At 38.8% G+C, this 15,000-nt stretch overlaps 1 protein-coding gene across 1 annotated transcript in view; it reads right to left on the bottom strand.

Annotated features, from left to right (window-relative positions):
- The window catches only part of LOC113800061 (tyrosine aminotransferase), a 33,266-nt gene that overhangs the window by 12,773 nt on the left and 5,493 nt on the right, over positions 1-15,000 (bottom strand). Inside the window, exons 2-5 of the mRNA XM_070132345.1 lie at positions 8,583-8,687; positions 6,937-7,007; positions 2,664-2,822; positions 2,012-2,203 (exon numbers count right to left, since the gene is read on the bottom strand). Of these exons, the coding sequence (XP_069988446.1) occupies positions 2,012-2,203; positions 2,664-2,822; positions 6,937-7,007; positions 8,583-8,687 (527 nt within the window). The remainder of the gene's footprint in view (positions 1-2,011; positions 2,204-2,663; positions 2,823-6,936; positions 7,008-8,582; positions 8,688-15,000) is intronic.

Here is a 15,000-nt window from a genome sequence, read left to right on the forward strand (position 1 = left end):
TTTGTTGCCATGCAGGGATCAGCGCTGGATTGGGAGGGAGGGAGGGAGAGAGGGAAAGGGAGAAAGAGGGAGGGAGGGAGAAAGAGGGAGGGAGGGAGAAGGGTAGAGAGGGAGGCAAAGGGAGAAAGGTAGAGAGGGAGGGAGAAGGGTAGAGAGAGAGGGAAAGGGAGAAAGAGGGAGGGAGGGAGAAGGAAAGGGAGAAAGGTAGAGAGGGAGAAAGAGGGAGGGAGGGTGAATGGTAGAGAGAGGGAAAGGGAGAGAGGAGGGAGGGAAAGGGAGAGAGAGGGAGGGAGGGAGAGAGAGAAGGGAAAGAGAGAGAGGGAAAGGAGAAAGAGGGAGGAAGGAAAGGAGAAGGGTAGAGAGGGAGGGAAAGGGAGAGAGAGGGAGGGAGGGAAAAGGGAGAGAGAGGGAGGGAGGGAGAAGGAAAGGGAGAGAGAGGGAGGGAAAGGGAGAAAGAGGGAGGGAGGGAAAGGGAGAAAGAGGGAGGGAGGGTGAATGGTAGAGAGGGAGGGAAAGAGAGAGAGAGGGAGGGACGGAGGGAGAAGGGTAGAGAGGGGAGGGAAAGGGAGAAAGGTAGAGAGGGAGGGAAAGGGAGAAAGAGGGAGGGAAAGGTAGAGAGAGAGGCAGGGAAAGGGAGAAAGAGGGAGGGAGGGAGAAAGGTAGAGAGGGAGGGCAAGGGAGAGAGAGAGGGAGGGAGGGAGAGGGAGGGAGGGAAGTGAAAGGGAGAAAGAGGGGAAGAGAGGGAGGAAAGAAGAAAAAAGGGAAAAGGAAGGAAGGAAGGGAGGGAGAAAGAGAGAGACAGAGGGGAGGGAGAGAGAAAAGGTGAGTGATATATATATATATATATATATATATATATATATATATATATATATATATATATATATATATATATATATATTCACCTATCTATCTGTCTATCTATCTCTTTCACACTCTCTCTTTTCACTCTTGCCCTCTTATACTCTCTCTTTCTCTTTACTCTCTCTGTCTCTGTCTCTGTCTCTGTCTCTGTCTCTCTCTCTCTCTCTCTCTCTCTCTCTCTCTCTCTCTCTCTCTCTCTCTCTCTCTATGTGTGTGTGTGTGTGTGTGTGTTTGTGTGTCTGTCTGTCTGTCTCTCTCTGTATCTGTCTCTGTCTCTGTCTCTGTCTCTGTCTCTGTCTCTGTCTCTGTCTCTCTCTCTCTCTCTCTCTCTCTCTCTCTCTCTCTCTCTCTCTTTCAATATGTGTGTGTGTGTGTGTGTGTGTGTGTGTGTGTGTGTGTGTGTGTGTGTGTCTCTCTCTCTCTCTGTGTGTGTGTGTGTGTGTGTGTTTGAGTGTGTGTCTGTCTGTCCCTCTCTCTCTCTCTCTCTCTCTCTCTCTCTCTCTCTCTCTCTCTCTCTCTCTCTCTCTCTCTCTCTCTCTCTCTCTCTCCTCCTTCCTTCCCTCCCTCCCTGTCCCTCTCTCTCTCTCTCTCTGACTCCATTTCTCCATCTGGTATTTCCCATCCTCAAGAAAAAGAGAAAAAAAAACGAAAAATAAAATAGAATTTGTGACCCAATGGGACATCCGATACCTGGGGCTATAAAGACTTTGTTCCAGTCCAGATATCCTTTTTTTCTGTTTTTTGCAATAAATCCTGATCCGGTTCTTAATTTGGGGAAAATTGAGAAATAGAAGAGAGAGAAGAAACGGAGGAGAGTGTGAGAGAGACGAGAAAAAAGAGGGAGAGGTAGAGCAGAAAGAGGGAGGGAGGGAGAGAGATTTGATTCTGTTCTGATAAATTTAGAGAGAGAGAGAGAGACAGACAGACAGACAGACAGACAGACAGACAGACAGACAGAGGCATAGGTAAAAACTGAGAAAGAGAAACAGAGAAAGAAAGTAAAAGAAAAGAAAAATTTAGAAAACACCATCAATTAAAAGCAAAAAAAGTAGATAGATAAATGACTAAGAATCATTCCCATAAATCTACATGAAAATAAATGAGACATAGATAAAGAAACAAATAAACAAAATCCTTCTCTACTTACAAAGTGGTCATAGATCTCGTCGGCGATCACAGGCACCTTGTTCCTGGCGGCGATTTCGAGAATCTTCTTGAGGTGTTCGACGCCGAAGACGGAGCCACACGGGTTCGAAGGATTGTTCACCACGATGGCCGCCGTCTGCTCGTCGATCTGGTCCTCCAGCATCGCCAGATCCACCTCCCAGTTCCTCTCCGGCTGCGGGAGAGGAAGGAGGGGGAGGGGAGAGGGGAGGGGATGAGTTGGGATGGGATGGGTTGGGTAGGGTTGGGTTGGGTAGGGTTGGGTTGGGTAGGGTTGGGATGGGTAGGGTTGGGTTGGGTTGGGTAGGGTTGGGTTGGGATGGGTTGGGATGGGATGGGATGGTATAGGATAGGTTGGGTTGGGTTGGTCGGGTTGGAAACGATACGTGAAAGGAGAGATGGAAAGTAGACAGGGAGAAGGAAGATAAAGAAAAGGGAGGGAAAGAACGGGGGATGGGGAAAGGATGATAAAGAGAGAGAAAGAAAAACAAAAGAGAAGAAAATTAAGAAATTTTATAAGAATGATAATCATAACGATACCAAAATTCACCATAACAACAAAAAATCAGAATAACAACAACAACAATATTGACAACAGCAAAAACACACAATCCCCAAAAAGAAAACAATCTTACCAGCAAATCATAGTATTTGGTGTGAATGGACAGGCCCTCGGCGAGGGTCTTGTACAGAGGGAATCCTGGGCGAGGCACAAGGATGTTCTGGCCAGGGCAGCACAGGGCAGTGATGCACAGGTCAATTGCACAGCTGCAACCCGAGCAGAGGATGATGTCCTGCAGAGGGAGAGGGAGAGAAAGAGAGAGGGGCGGGGTTATTGTGGTGGTGGGGGGTAGTAGGGGAGGGGGATTATGATGGTGGCGGGGGAGTGGGGGGGCTGTCTTGGTAGGGATGGTGGTGAGGGAGTGGTGGTGACAGTGGTGGTGGGTGTGATGATGATGGTGATAGTGGTGGTGGTTTTGGTGAAGTGCTTGGTGGTGATGGAGAGTTATAATGATGGTTGTCATGGTGGCTGTCTTGGTGATGGTGATTGTTGAAATAGTGACTATCGTGATACTGATAGTGAATTCTCGATGGCTGTTGTGATGATGGTGATGATCAGTGAGGATATCCAAGGTTATCAATAGTGATAGTGGTGAGGGACCCGTTGATATTGATGGTGAAGGTTCCATGCTTCCTACTGGTTGTGGTGATGGTGATGGTGGTGACTGAACCGGTGTTGTAATGATATTAAGTTGAAAAAGTGCAGGTTGGGTCGATATAGTAATGAGGATTTACCCAACTATCTGTATCTCTGTTCTACCTCTCTATCTACCTACCTCTCTTTCCATCTTCCTGTGTATTTATCTACAAATCTATTTATCCACAAATCTGTCTATATTCTTATCTACCTACCGCCCTCCCTCTTTCTCTCCCTTCCTCCCTCCCTCCCTCCCTCCCTCCCTCCCTCGCTTCCTACCTACCTACCAACCTACCTATCAATCCATCTACTTACCCATGTCCATCTACCATCCACCAACCTCAAGCGCCATGGTTAACTTAACCAATAATCCACTAAAACTAGAAAAAGTGCGAAACGTGAAGACAAAAAGCAGTGGAATATCAAACAGCTGGACGACGACTCCACTAACTGCCCATAGATAGATAAGGCGATAAATAACTCGTAATAAATGGTTTGTAAATTACATGTATGATATATAGGCCTGTCTGCGTCAAGGTTGTGTGCCGTGGCCTTATATGTATGCTAGAAAAAATATATATGCAAATTATGCACGAGAAGGATCTAACAAATAGATTAGGAATGAAATCGACGGTTGTAAATGTTCATTGTTATTGTGTTTACGAAAATGTTTATGTTTATAGACTAAGAAAAACAATTTAAGTCAATTTACATGATATATTTTTCGGATTTCCGAGAGAGAGAGAGAGAGAGAGAGAGAGAGAGAGAGAGAGAGAGAGAGAGAGAGAGAGAGAGAGAGAGAGAGAGAGAGAGAGAGAGAGAGAGAGAGAGAGTGAGTGACTGAGTAACCTGGTATCTGCTTGTATACTGATCGTAAGCGCGATTCACCCTCCCTGTTATAATGACCTGCTTAGCAGAATAACTAAATTGCCATATTCCTCTCTTTACAATAAATGCTTTGCGTCAAATTTCCGAAGACGAAGGATCACACACACCGCATTCTACCCACTTTTAATTGCTTTTACCGCCATCAATCGGCAAAGGATATGGCTAATGAAACCCAATTATAATTGCAAGTTTTATAGCCTCAGACAATACTACTAATATCCTGTCAAGACCAACAATCACTCATGTCATCACCCAACGACTTTCATCTGTTGTTAAGTTGTTTACGAGTGTCGTTCTCTGTAACTTTTTTTATCTCCGTGTTCGTTTGTGACTCGGAAGACAGTGAACAGGTTTCGAATCGATGGTGACCAAAGCAGACTCTATTACCATATAATTATCGTTGTTGTTCTTTCGCTCTGTGAAAAAGAAATGAAAAAAAAACGTTTACACTAACTCAACGAGCTACTTTGACGTCGCAATTGACATGTACGGTGACTGCTTCGGTGTTGTAAGAGAGATAAAGACATGATGTTTCGAACAGATGTTCGGGTTGGTTTGATTGGCATGTCGGCTTATTGTGGCGGAGATGAGCGGTGAGAGTGCAAGAGATCTGTGGCAGGATAATGCATGTAAAGTGGTCCGCAAAAACTGTCACTTTTTTCAACACCACTTTTTCATATGCGTATCTGTGTGTGTGCTTTTAACGTTTTTAGCTTTTTACATTTTTGTCCTTTTATATCACCCTGTCATTTTATGTATCATTTCATTTTTTCTTACTTTTTTTACTTCCATCATTTTAGATAAATGTATGTTCGCGATAAAGATAATTACAAAACAAAGTTAAAAATCACCACCTTGCACAACCGCTCAAAAAAAGATTTAGATACACTAATATGGATAATGTTTACGTACATATGTGTGTGAGCGCGTGCGCGCAGGAAATACGTGTATATCTATGTATATTGAACTTTACTTTTCCATCAGTCTTTCTATCTATCTGTGTTGTCTACGTGTGTGTGCGTGTGTGTGTATGTGTATGTATTTCTGCTTTTTTCTTCATTTCATCTTGACTTATTGTGAGAAGAAAGAAAGAGGAAAGAAACAGACACAATACTAAGAATAAAGTACAGAGAGAGAGAGAGAGAGAAAAAAAAAAAGGATTTCTCATATGTCATATGACTTTATTAATAACCTCTCCGTGGGTGCCGCGGCCATGGTCATCGCCTACATGTGACAGTGCCATGATGGGTTCTAGGCTTATTCGGTCGAGTGCCAAGCGTGCAGGGTGCCACGTCGTGTAATGGCACGTGGGGAGGAGAAGGGGGAGAGGAAGAGAGAAAGAAATGAAGAAAGTAAGAGGGGGAAAGGAGAGAGAGACGAAAGCAGAGACAGGCAAAGAAAGAAAGAAACGAGAGAAGAGAAGGAAAGAATGAGAGTGAGAGAGATAATGAGAGACTATTAGAAAGAAAAGACCTTTGATAAATATGTGTCCAAACTTGTCCGTCCATTCCCCCTTCCCGTCCCCTCCCCCTCCCTTCCCCTCCACCCCATCTCCTTCCCTTCCCCCTCCACCCCATCTCCTTCCCTTCTCCCTCCTCCCCATCCCCTCTCCCTCCTTCCTCCCCCTCCCCTCCCCCTCCCCTTCTCCCTTCCACCCCATCCCCTTCCCTTCCACCCCATCCCCCTCCCTTCTCCCTCCCTTCCCCTCCACCCCATTCCCCTACCTTCCTCCCCATTCCCCTACCTTCCCCTCCACCCCCTCCCCCTCCCTTCCCCCTCCACCCCATCCCCCTCCCTTCCCCCTCCACCCCATCCCCTCTCCCTCCCTTCCCCCTCCACCCCATCCCCGTCCCTTCCCCCTCCTCCTCCCCCTTTCCCTCTCCCTCCCCCTCCCCTTCCTCCCCTCTCCTCTCCCCCCCACCCCCTTCCAACCCAACCACCCATAAGGAAGTCATAAAAGCACGCCAACAACTTGCCAATAACAGTGCCAAGCGTCAGTGCCAAAGCGAGTGCCGCGCCTTCCATCCCCAGCGCCTCCAGGGGGGTTGGGGCACGGTGGGCGGGGAGGAAACCCTGTCTGTTTTCGTTTTAATGTTTTTGTTTATGTTCTTTGTTTGTTTTTTGGTTATCGTTTGTTTGTTTTGATGTTTTTTTGTTGTTATTGTTGTGATGTTTTTTGTTATTGTTTTGATGTTTTTTGTTGTTATTGTTTTGATGTTTTTGTTGTTAATGCTTTGATGTTTTTTGTTGTTGTTGGGATGTTTTTGTTTGTTTCATATTGTTCTGTGTTGTGTTGTTTGTTGTTGTTTGTTTTTGTTGCGTTTTCTGTTATGTTTGTTTGTTTGATCTTGTGTTTTGTTGTGTTTTGTTGCATTTATGATAATTATTATTTTATGAATTTAATAATAATTTTGATTCTACTGAGGACTGCCATTAACATTATTATGGTAATGGTAATGTTTTTATTCATAGTAACAGTGATGATGATGATGATGGTGATAATGGTAATGGTGATAATAAAGAAGGTAATAAAGAGAATAATAATGATGATGATGATAAAGTTGTGATGATGATGATAAAGTTGATGATGATGATGATAATGACGATCCTGATAATGTTAATGATAATAATGATAATGATTATGATAAAGATGATGATAAAGATAATGATGATAACAATAGTGATAATGATAACGATAACGAAACGATAATGATAATAACAACGTTTATGATAGTGAAGAAGATGAAAGACATTGCCATAAAGAAAGCACATCTGGATTATCTTAGACACTGAAGTTGTTGACAAAAAGAACCTTTTCTTACCTTCGCCTCGAGCTCTACAACGCCAGGGACAGACACGTACTTCGCCACGGCCTCTCTCGACTCTACAAAACCTGGAAAAGGCAATTGTTAAATAAATCAGTGAGTGTTTTTTCCTATCTGTGGGGTAATCAAGTCATTTTCGAATATATTTGACGCATTCCTGTAAATAATAACAAATGGAATCTAAGTGAAATATGAATTAAATATCTTCATGAATTCTTCTTGTTCGCTTTTTCAGGATCCGGTTGCTTTGTCGGTTTAAATTCTTTCTACGTCAGTTTTGCACTAGAACAAGTCCCGCTTATCTAGCTAACTATCCTTCCCTTTCTCTATCTCTTTCAATAAATAAATAAATATATTAATTCTAAAGTATAGGGTAAGCGTAAGTTATTTAGTGGCTTTTTATGTGAGACGTAAAACCTGTTTATACTGGTTCAAAGCGGTCATAAGAACCGCATACAGTGAGATACAGCAAGCACTCTTTTGTTTTGTTTTTGCTTTTTTCTCTTTTCCTTCTTTTTTTCTTTCATTCTTTCTTTTTTACTGAACTGCCCTGTTCTCTCGCTTTTCCGTCGGTATAATTGTTCTACTTTCGTTAATAGAAGAAGCATGGTTCATAATTTCTACTTGATAATTACAAGAACAGTTATCAGTTATTAAAGTGAACGAACTAAAAAAATAAATTGATAAATAAAAATAAAAAAGCGTTTATCACCTCCATATAAGTAATCGGTTGTTGGGGAATTAACGGTTAAAATGGTTAAGAATACCCTCGATAGTCTATGACACCGTTTTCTATAATGAACAAACGACGGAAACTTACTGGAGGGAAAAAATTATGGTCGTAATGCCACCTTTAGAGCTTGGGGCCTTTGGACTCGGTAAGGTCAGACAGGGTCAAGGCAGAAGGAGGGGGAGGGGCAGGGGAGAGGGGGGGGAAAGTAAGAGTGAGAGAGGGAATCGCAGATGGTCAGGCAGAGAGAGAAAGGGTGACACACATGCGCACACACACACACACAAACACCAACACACACGCATACAAAGAGAGGAGATGGAGAGAACGAAAGAGAGTGTGTGGAGGGGAGAAAGAGAGAGAGAAAGTCGAACAGACACAGTTCAAGAGAGAGAGAGCGAGAGAGAGAATCACAATAAAACGAAAATAGGACGCAATGCCACCCCCCCCCCCCAAAAAAAAAAAAAAAAAAAAAACTTCCATTACACTCATTCGGACATGTTGCAAGACGTTAAACATAAGAAATTACTTAAAAATAAATAAACTGGGGGGGGGGGGGATACGCGTCAGAGGTCTGTAGCACAGACGACAACGCAGAAGATGCCAATCCACAAATTGTCATGAAGCTGTTCTTGTCATTTATTCAACACTCGAAGACACCGCGGTTGCCATGCGAGATTCATGAGGAAAAACAAATGGGAAAATATAAGCGGTTTATTGTTTGTACTTTTTGTTCTTTTTTGTTGTTTTATTTATGATGTTCGTTTGATTACTATCATATAGGCCTATCGTATTCTGATTTCACTTTATATCGTCATTTTATTCTCTTTAACACTTTCTTTAATATTCTGTCTTACCGCACCTCATCTTACTTATTTAATTATTTATCTTATCTCTAATTCTCTTGCCTTACCTGTGCTTGGTCCGTAACCATTGTATTTGCCACTACGGATGGATGTGACTACGGCTTCGGTAATTTCTTCAGCGGGTTTGAGGTTTCCGAACACAGTGGGGTCACCTGCAAAGAAAAAGGGAAAAAATGATAATTCATAATCGTAATTAAGATAATTCTATTTGTCGGGCGAAGAGAAAAGGTTAAGTATAAAATATTTTACGTTCGTTTTAACATACGTCAATCTTCAACGATCAGAAGTTGAATAAACAGACAAATTAAGATAAATAAATGGATAAATAAAATGAAAAAGGGAAAGAAATGCTAGACATAACAAAATAGATTAATAAGATATAAGCATAAAAAAATATACTAGACATGTGCAAAGCGCAAAAGACAGAACTGCGCCGATGCCAGACTGCGCATTCTGCAGCGGCGCGGAGACGGTGGCGCGGCGTCAGGCAAACCCCCCCCTTCCCCCCCTTCCCCCTCTCCCCCGCCCTCCCATGCTACCCCTTCAACCTTCTCCATCCTCAGAGTTGCTTTACGACCGCCCATCCCCCCCCCCCACCACTCCCGGTACCCCCACCCCCCTACTTGCAACAACACCTAGTCATTACCGGTAACTCAGCTCTATCTCCCTCCTTCTCTCTCTCTCCCTCTCTCCCCTCTCCCCCCCCTCACTTCTCTCCCTTTCCCCAACTTCTCTGCTCCCTTACTCTTCCTCCTTCCCTTTCCCTCTCTCTCTCCTTCCCTCTCCCTCCTTCTCCTCCTCCCCCCCTCTTATCCCCTATTTCCTATTCCCTTCCCTTCCCTCTCCCTCCTTCTCCTCCTTCCCCCCTCTTATCCCCCACTTCCTATTCCCTCTCCTTCCCTCTCCCTCCTTCTACTCCTTCCCCCTTCTTATCCCCTACTTCCTATTCCCTTCCCTTCCCTCTCCCTCCTTCTCCTCCTTCCCCCCTCTTATCCCCCACTTCCTATTCCCTCTCCTTCCTTCTCCCTCCTTCTCCTCCTTCCCCCTTCTTATCCCCTACTTCCTATTCCCTTTCCTTCCCTCTCCTCCTTCCCCTCTTCTCCTTCCACCTCTTATCCCCCCTTTCCTCTTCCTCCCTGCCCTCCTTTCACCCCCACCCCCCTCCCCCATTAACCCCTTGGGCACCGCAGATCCCGCACAAGACCCGGTGTTTTGGATACGTCACACGCCCTCAGAGCCGGCCTTTGGCTTACCTTGACGTGGGCTGCGGGGTGGGGGTGGGGGTGGGGGTGGGGTGGGGAGGGGGTGGGGTGGCGATGGGGTGGGGTGGGGGAGGGGGAGGGGATGGGGGTGGCGGTGGCGGTGGGGGTGGGGAAGGAGGGGTAGGGCTATGGGGATGAGGGGGGGGGTTGAGACCGAACTTCGGGGCCAAGTACGTATATGCTGATATTTTGACTACAGGCGCATCAGATATAGTGTATCACACACACATATATATAGAAACGCACACACACACATACACACTCACATACATACATATATATATAAATATATATATATATATATATATATATATATATATATATATATATATATATATATGCATGTATGTATGTATGTGTATATATGTGTAAATATGTATATACATGTGTGTATGTATAAATATATACATGCATAATTACACACACACACACACAAACACACACACACACACACACACACATACATATATAGATAGATAGATAGATAGATAGATATAGATATAGATATATATGTATATATATATAGATATATATATAGATAGATAGATAGATAGATATATGTATATATATATATATGTACATATATATATATGTATATATGTATATATATGTGTATATATATGTGTATGTATGTATATATATATATATATATATATATATATATAAATGTTTGTATATATGTATATATATATAAGTATATATATATATATATATATATATATATATATATATATATATATATATATATATATATATATATATATATATATATATATATATATATATTTACACACATATGGGTGAGTGTGCATCACATAGAGAGAGAGAGAGAAAGAGAGAAATAGACCAACCCAAAGAGACAGAGCCAGACGCACAGAACGCCTCACAGACTAACAGACATACACAGCAAAACAGACACAGAAACCCCGCCGATCTTGACGCCCTTTGACCCAGTTCACAGAAAGGTATCAATCAAATATCTTGATTAGCAAAACGCCAGCGATTGCGCGCCGCCTCGCTCTGATTATTTCTGTTATATCATTGGGTACACGCATGGCTGGCTCCCTTCTCTTCCATCCTCTGTGTCTGTCTGTTTGTCTGGTTGTCAGTGTGTCTGTCTCTCTATCTATCCATATGTGTATATATGTATACAAATATATTCACATTCACTCACTCTCGCTCTCTCTATCTCTCTCTCTCTCTCTCTCTCTCTCTCTCTCTCTCTCTCTCTCTCTCTCTCTCTCTCTCTCTCTCTCTCTCTCTATCTATCTATCTATCTATCTATCTCTACGTACCTATCTATCTACCTATCTATCTCTTTCTCTCTCTCTCTTGATTTATCTCGCTCCGCCTATATTTATTTTCGTTCGTATGCGTGTACGTATGAAACGCCCAGCATCTTGAAAAATATTTTGCCCATTTCAACTAAAAAAAAAAGTATTGTCCACTTTATCGTTCAAAACCTGCGCCTCGCTCTCAACACGTTCATTTAAGTGCAATGACGATAATAAAGATAATGACACCATCAAGTAGCCAAGAGACAAAAGGGGATTTGTTATCAGCGTTCCAGAGCCTGAGCTGAGATTTCGTAAGACCTTTTTGGGTGACAAGAGTTTGGGAACTTTTACTGTTCGTGAAATTACGTGAAGATTCAGATGTGAAGCTTTAAAGAATGTAAAAAAAAAAATAGTCTTAAATGTGAAAAGGGTAGGAGTTATTTGTTTATGAGAAGCGCGAGGATATTGTTATGAAGAGTGAACGAAAGATAGTGATAATGGTCGAAAAGGAAAAACAGTATAATGACAACAATAATGATAATTGCAACAGTACGAATGATGTATGTATTGGTAATTATAGATAAGCAAACTATAACAAAACAAGCTGACAATGTTATTACAATAACAGGGGTTAAATAAGGATTTTTTTTTCAATACTGTAACAATAAAGAATTATTACTAAAACAAAGACAGAAATGCGAAGCAGGTTAGTAATTAAATTGGTAACAGTTCTAAATACAATGAAAGATAATACAAAAACAACAGCAATAGTGATGGAGATCATGATGATAACCATAATATTGATAATGACAATGATAGGAATAAGTAATAATGGCAATTCTAAAAAAAAAAAATAACTATAACTGCGGCAATTATGATGAATTTATAACAATAACGGGAGTAGTAATAACAATACCAATGATAATATCAATAACAGGAGTAACAATATAATAGTAACAATAATATCAATAACAGTAATAATCATAATTATGGTAAAAATGATAAAGATCATGATGATAATAATAATAATAATGATCTCATTAATGATGATGAAAGTAGTAACAACATAAAAAATATAAAATAATATAATGGTAATGATGGCAATAACAACAAAACTAACAATCATAACAATAATGATAATATCAATAATGATGAGGAGGAGGATAATAATTACAATAAAAATAGTTACAATGACAATAGCAAGAATGACAATGATATCATTATTATAATTATCATCATTGATGAAAATAACACAAATGAAATAATGATGATAATGACATTGATAATGAGACCATTAATAATAATAAGATTGGCAATAATGATGATGATGATGATGATAATTTTGATAATGATGATAGTGATAGTAGAAATCATAACTATGATAATGATAACAATAACAATGAAAATAATGATGATAATAATAATAATGATGATTATAATAGTGATAATAATGATGTCAAAAATATGGTAATAATTACAATGAGGATAAAAATCATGGCAACAATGATATGATATAAAAAAGTGATCATAATGATAATGATAACAATAATGATGATGATAATAATTATAATGATGACACTAATAATAAAAAAATAATAAGAATAACATGAACAACAGCAGTAATAGTAATAATGGTAATAACAATGATAATAGAAATAATAATAATAATAAAAATAATAATAATAATAACAATAATAATAATAATAATAATAATAATGATAATAATAATAATAATAATAACTAATAATAAAAAGAATGATAATGATAATCATGATTATAATCATAATAACTACCATAAAAGTACTGATACTAATAACAATAACAGCAAAAGGTGTAGTAATGATAGTGACAACAATAACAGGGATGATGATAACAATAATTGCAGTAATTGTAGCAATAATGATCATAACAGTGATAATGATAATAATGAAAATAGTATGATAATAATGACAATGATAATATGAACAACAATACTAATAATGATAATAGTGATAATAATAATGATGATAAGAACAACACTGATAATGATAATTATCACGATTATAGTAATTATCCTGATGATAATAATAATGATAATAATAATGATAATGATAATAATAATGATGATGATGATAACAATGATGATAATAATAATAATAATAATAATAATAATAATAATGATAATAATAATAATAACAATAATGATGATGATAATGATAATAACAATAATAAAGATAAATGATGATAATAATGTAATGATAATAATAATGATTGTGATAATCACGTACAATCACGTATCATTAGCATTACTATAACGATAATGATATTAAAGATGATGGTGAATAATAATGATAATAATAACAATAATAATCATAATGATAACAATAATAATATTAGAAATAATAATGATAATGATAATCTCAATAATGATGATAAGAATAATGATTATAATAGTCATAGTACTAATAACAATAATAAGTCATAATGAAAATAATAATTTTTCATAACAATAATATTGATGATAATAATAATGGTGCTAATTATGATAAAATGATAATAATAATAATGATAATAATGATAATAATAATAATAATAATAATAATAATAATAATAATAATAATAATAATAATAATAATAATAATAATAATAATAATAATATTAGAAAAAATAATAATAATAATGATGATAATAATAATAATGATAATAATAATGATAATGATAATAATAATAATAATAATAATAATAATAATAATAATAATAATAATAAAATGATGATAATAATAATAATGATAATAATAATGATAATGATAATAATAATAATAACAATAATAATAATAATAATAATAATGATAATGATAATAACGATCAAATGTAGAAGGAAAAGGGGAACGAACAGAGAGAGAAAGGGATGCACCGATAAGGTAAGAGTTAATTGTAAAAGGACAAGGCAAGGGACAAGAGCGGCTGCACTGAACCAAGCTCTGCGGACCAACTACACGAGGTTTCACATTAACGAGAAATTCACCGCTGTGTATAAAGTGTGGAGAGAGAGAGAGGGGAGTGAGTGTGAATCATTTTGGCTTGTGAGTGCAGGATGATGGCCACAACGGGAATATAAGAAAGGGCGGGATAATGAGGCATATTATGGTCACTGGCAACTGTGTAGAGAGGGAGGAATGGAAAGAGCTGTCGGGTGGTTTGGACAGAAACCGGGGAATTACGGGCTATTGTGGGATTCCACTAGAGAAATTTGGATTCTGGGAGTGGCGGTGCCTTGTGATGTAAGGGTTAGAGACGAAAAAAAACTTGAGAAGATTGAAATGGAAGAAGTAAGATGGATTTAGGGAATGATAAAGTCACAGTAAAACCTGATGTGATTGGTGCAATGGAACTGGGCAGCCATTTCGGATAGGTTTGAAGAGCATCCGGGAAAAATTATGTAAAGATCAGGTCACAGATGATCCAGAAAACGGTACTTTTAAGCACAGTAAAGATATTGAGAAAGGTTTTGTCTTTATTAAGACTTAGAAGAGAATATTCGGGATAATGATGATAACCGTGATAATTATGATAACAATGATGATAATATTAGTGGTAGGGGTCTTGGTAGCAGTGATAACAATAATGATAATAAAGATAATGATAATGAAAAAAGGGAAATCTGAAAATATATAACCCCATCATCACAATTATCATATTATGTAGTTCCTAATTATTTACTGCATTATTATTCATGTCTATTCTAATTGCTTTTATACTAATCAAAAGAGAAAGTAATTAATTCCCATATTTATGCACCGAAAGATAACAAAACCATTACAAAGAGAAAAAAAAAATCTTCCCAAAAGTCACGCATTACAACCAAGGTCAAATAAAGAAAAAAATAGAATGAAAAAAAATATGTACCGATTTCCAGCAGTCGAAAATAGAACGAGTCCCATTCTGAC

The sequence above is a fragment of the Penaeus vannamei genome, chromosome 17 (assembly GCF_042767895.1).
Source record: "Penaeus vannamei isolate JL-2024 chromosome 17, ASM4276789v1, whole genome shotgun sequence".
Classification (NCBI taxonomy): Eukaryota; Metazoa; Arthropoda; class Malacostraca; order Decapoda; family Penaeidae; genus Penaeus; species Penaeus vannamei.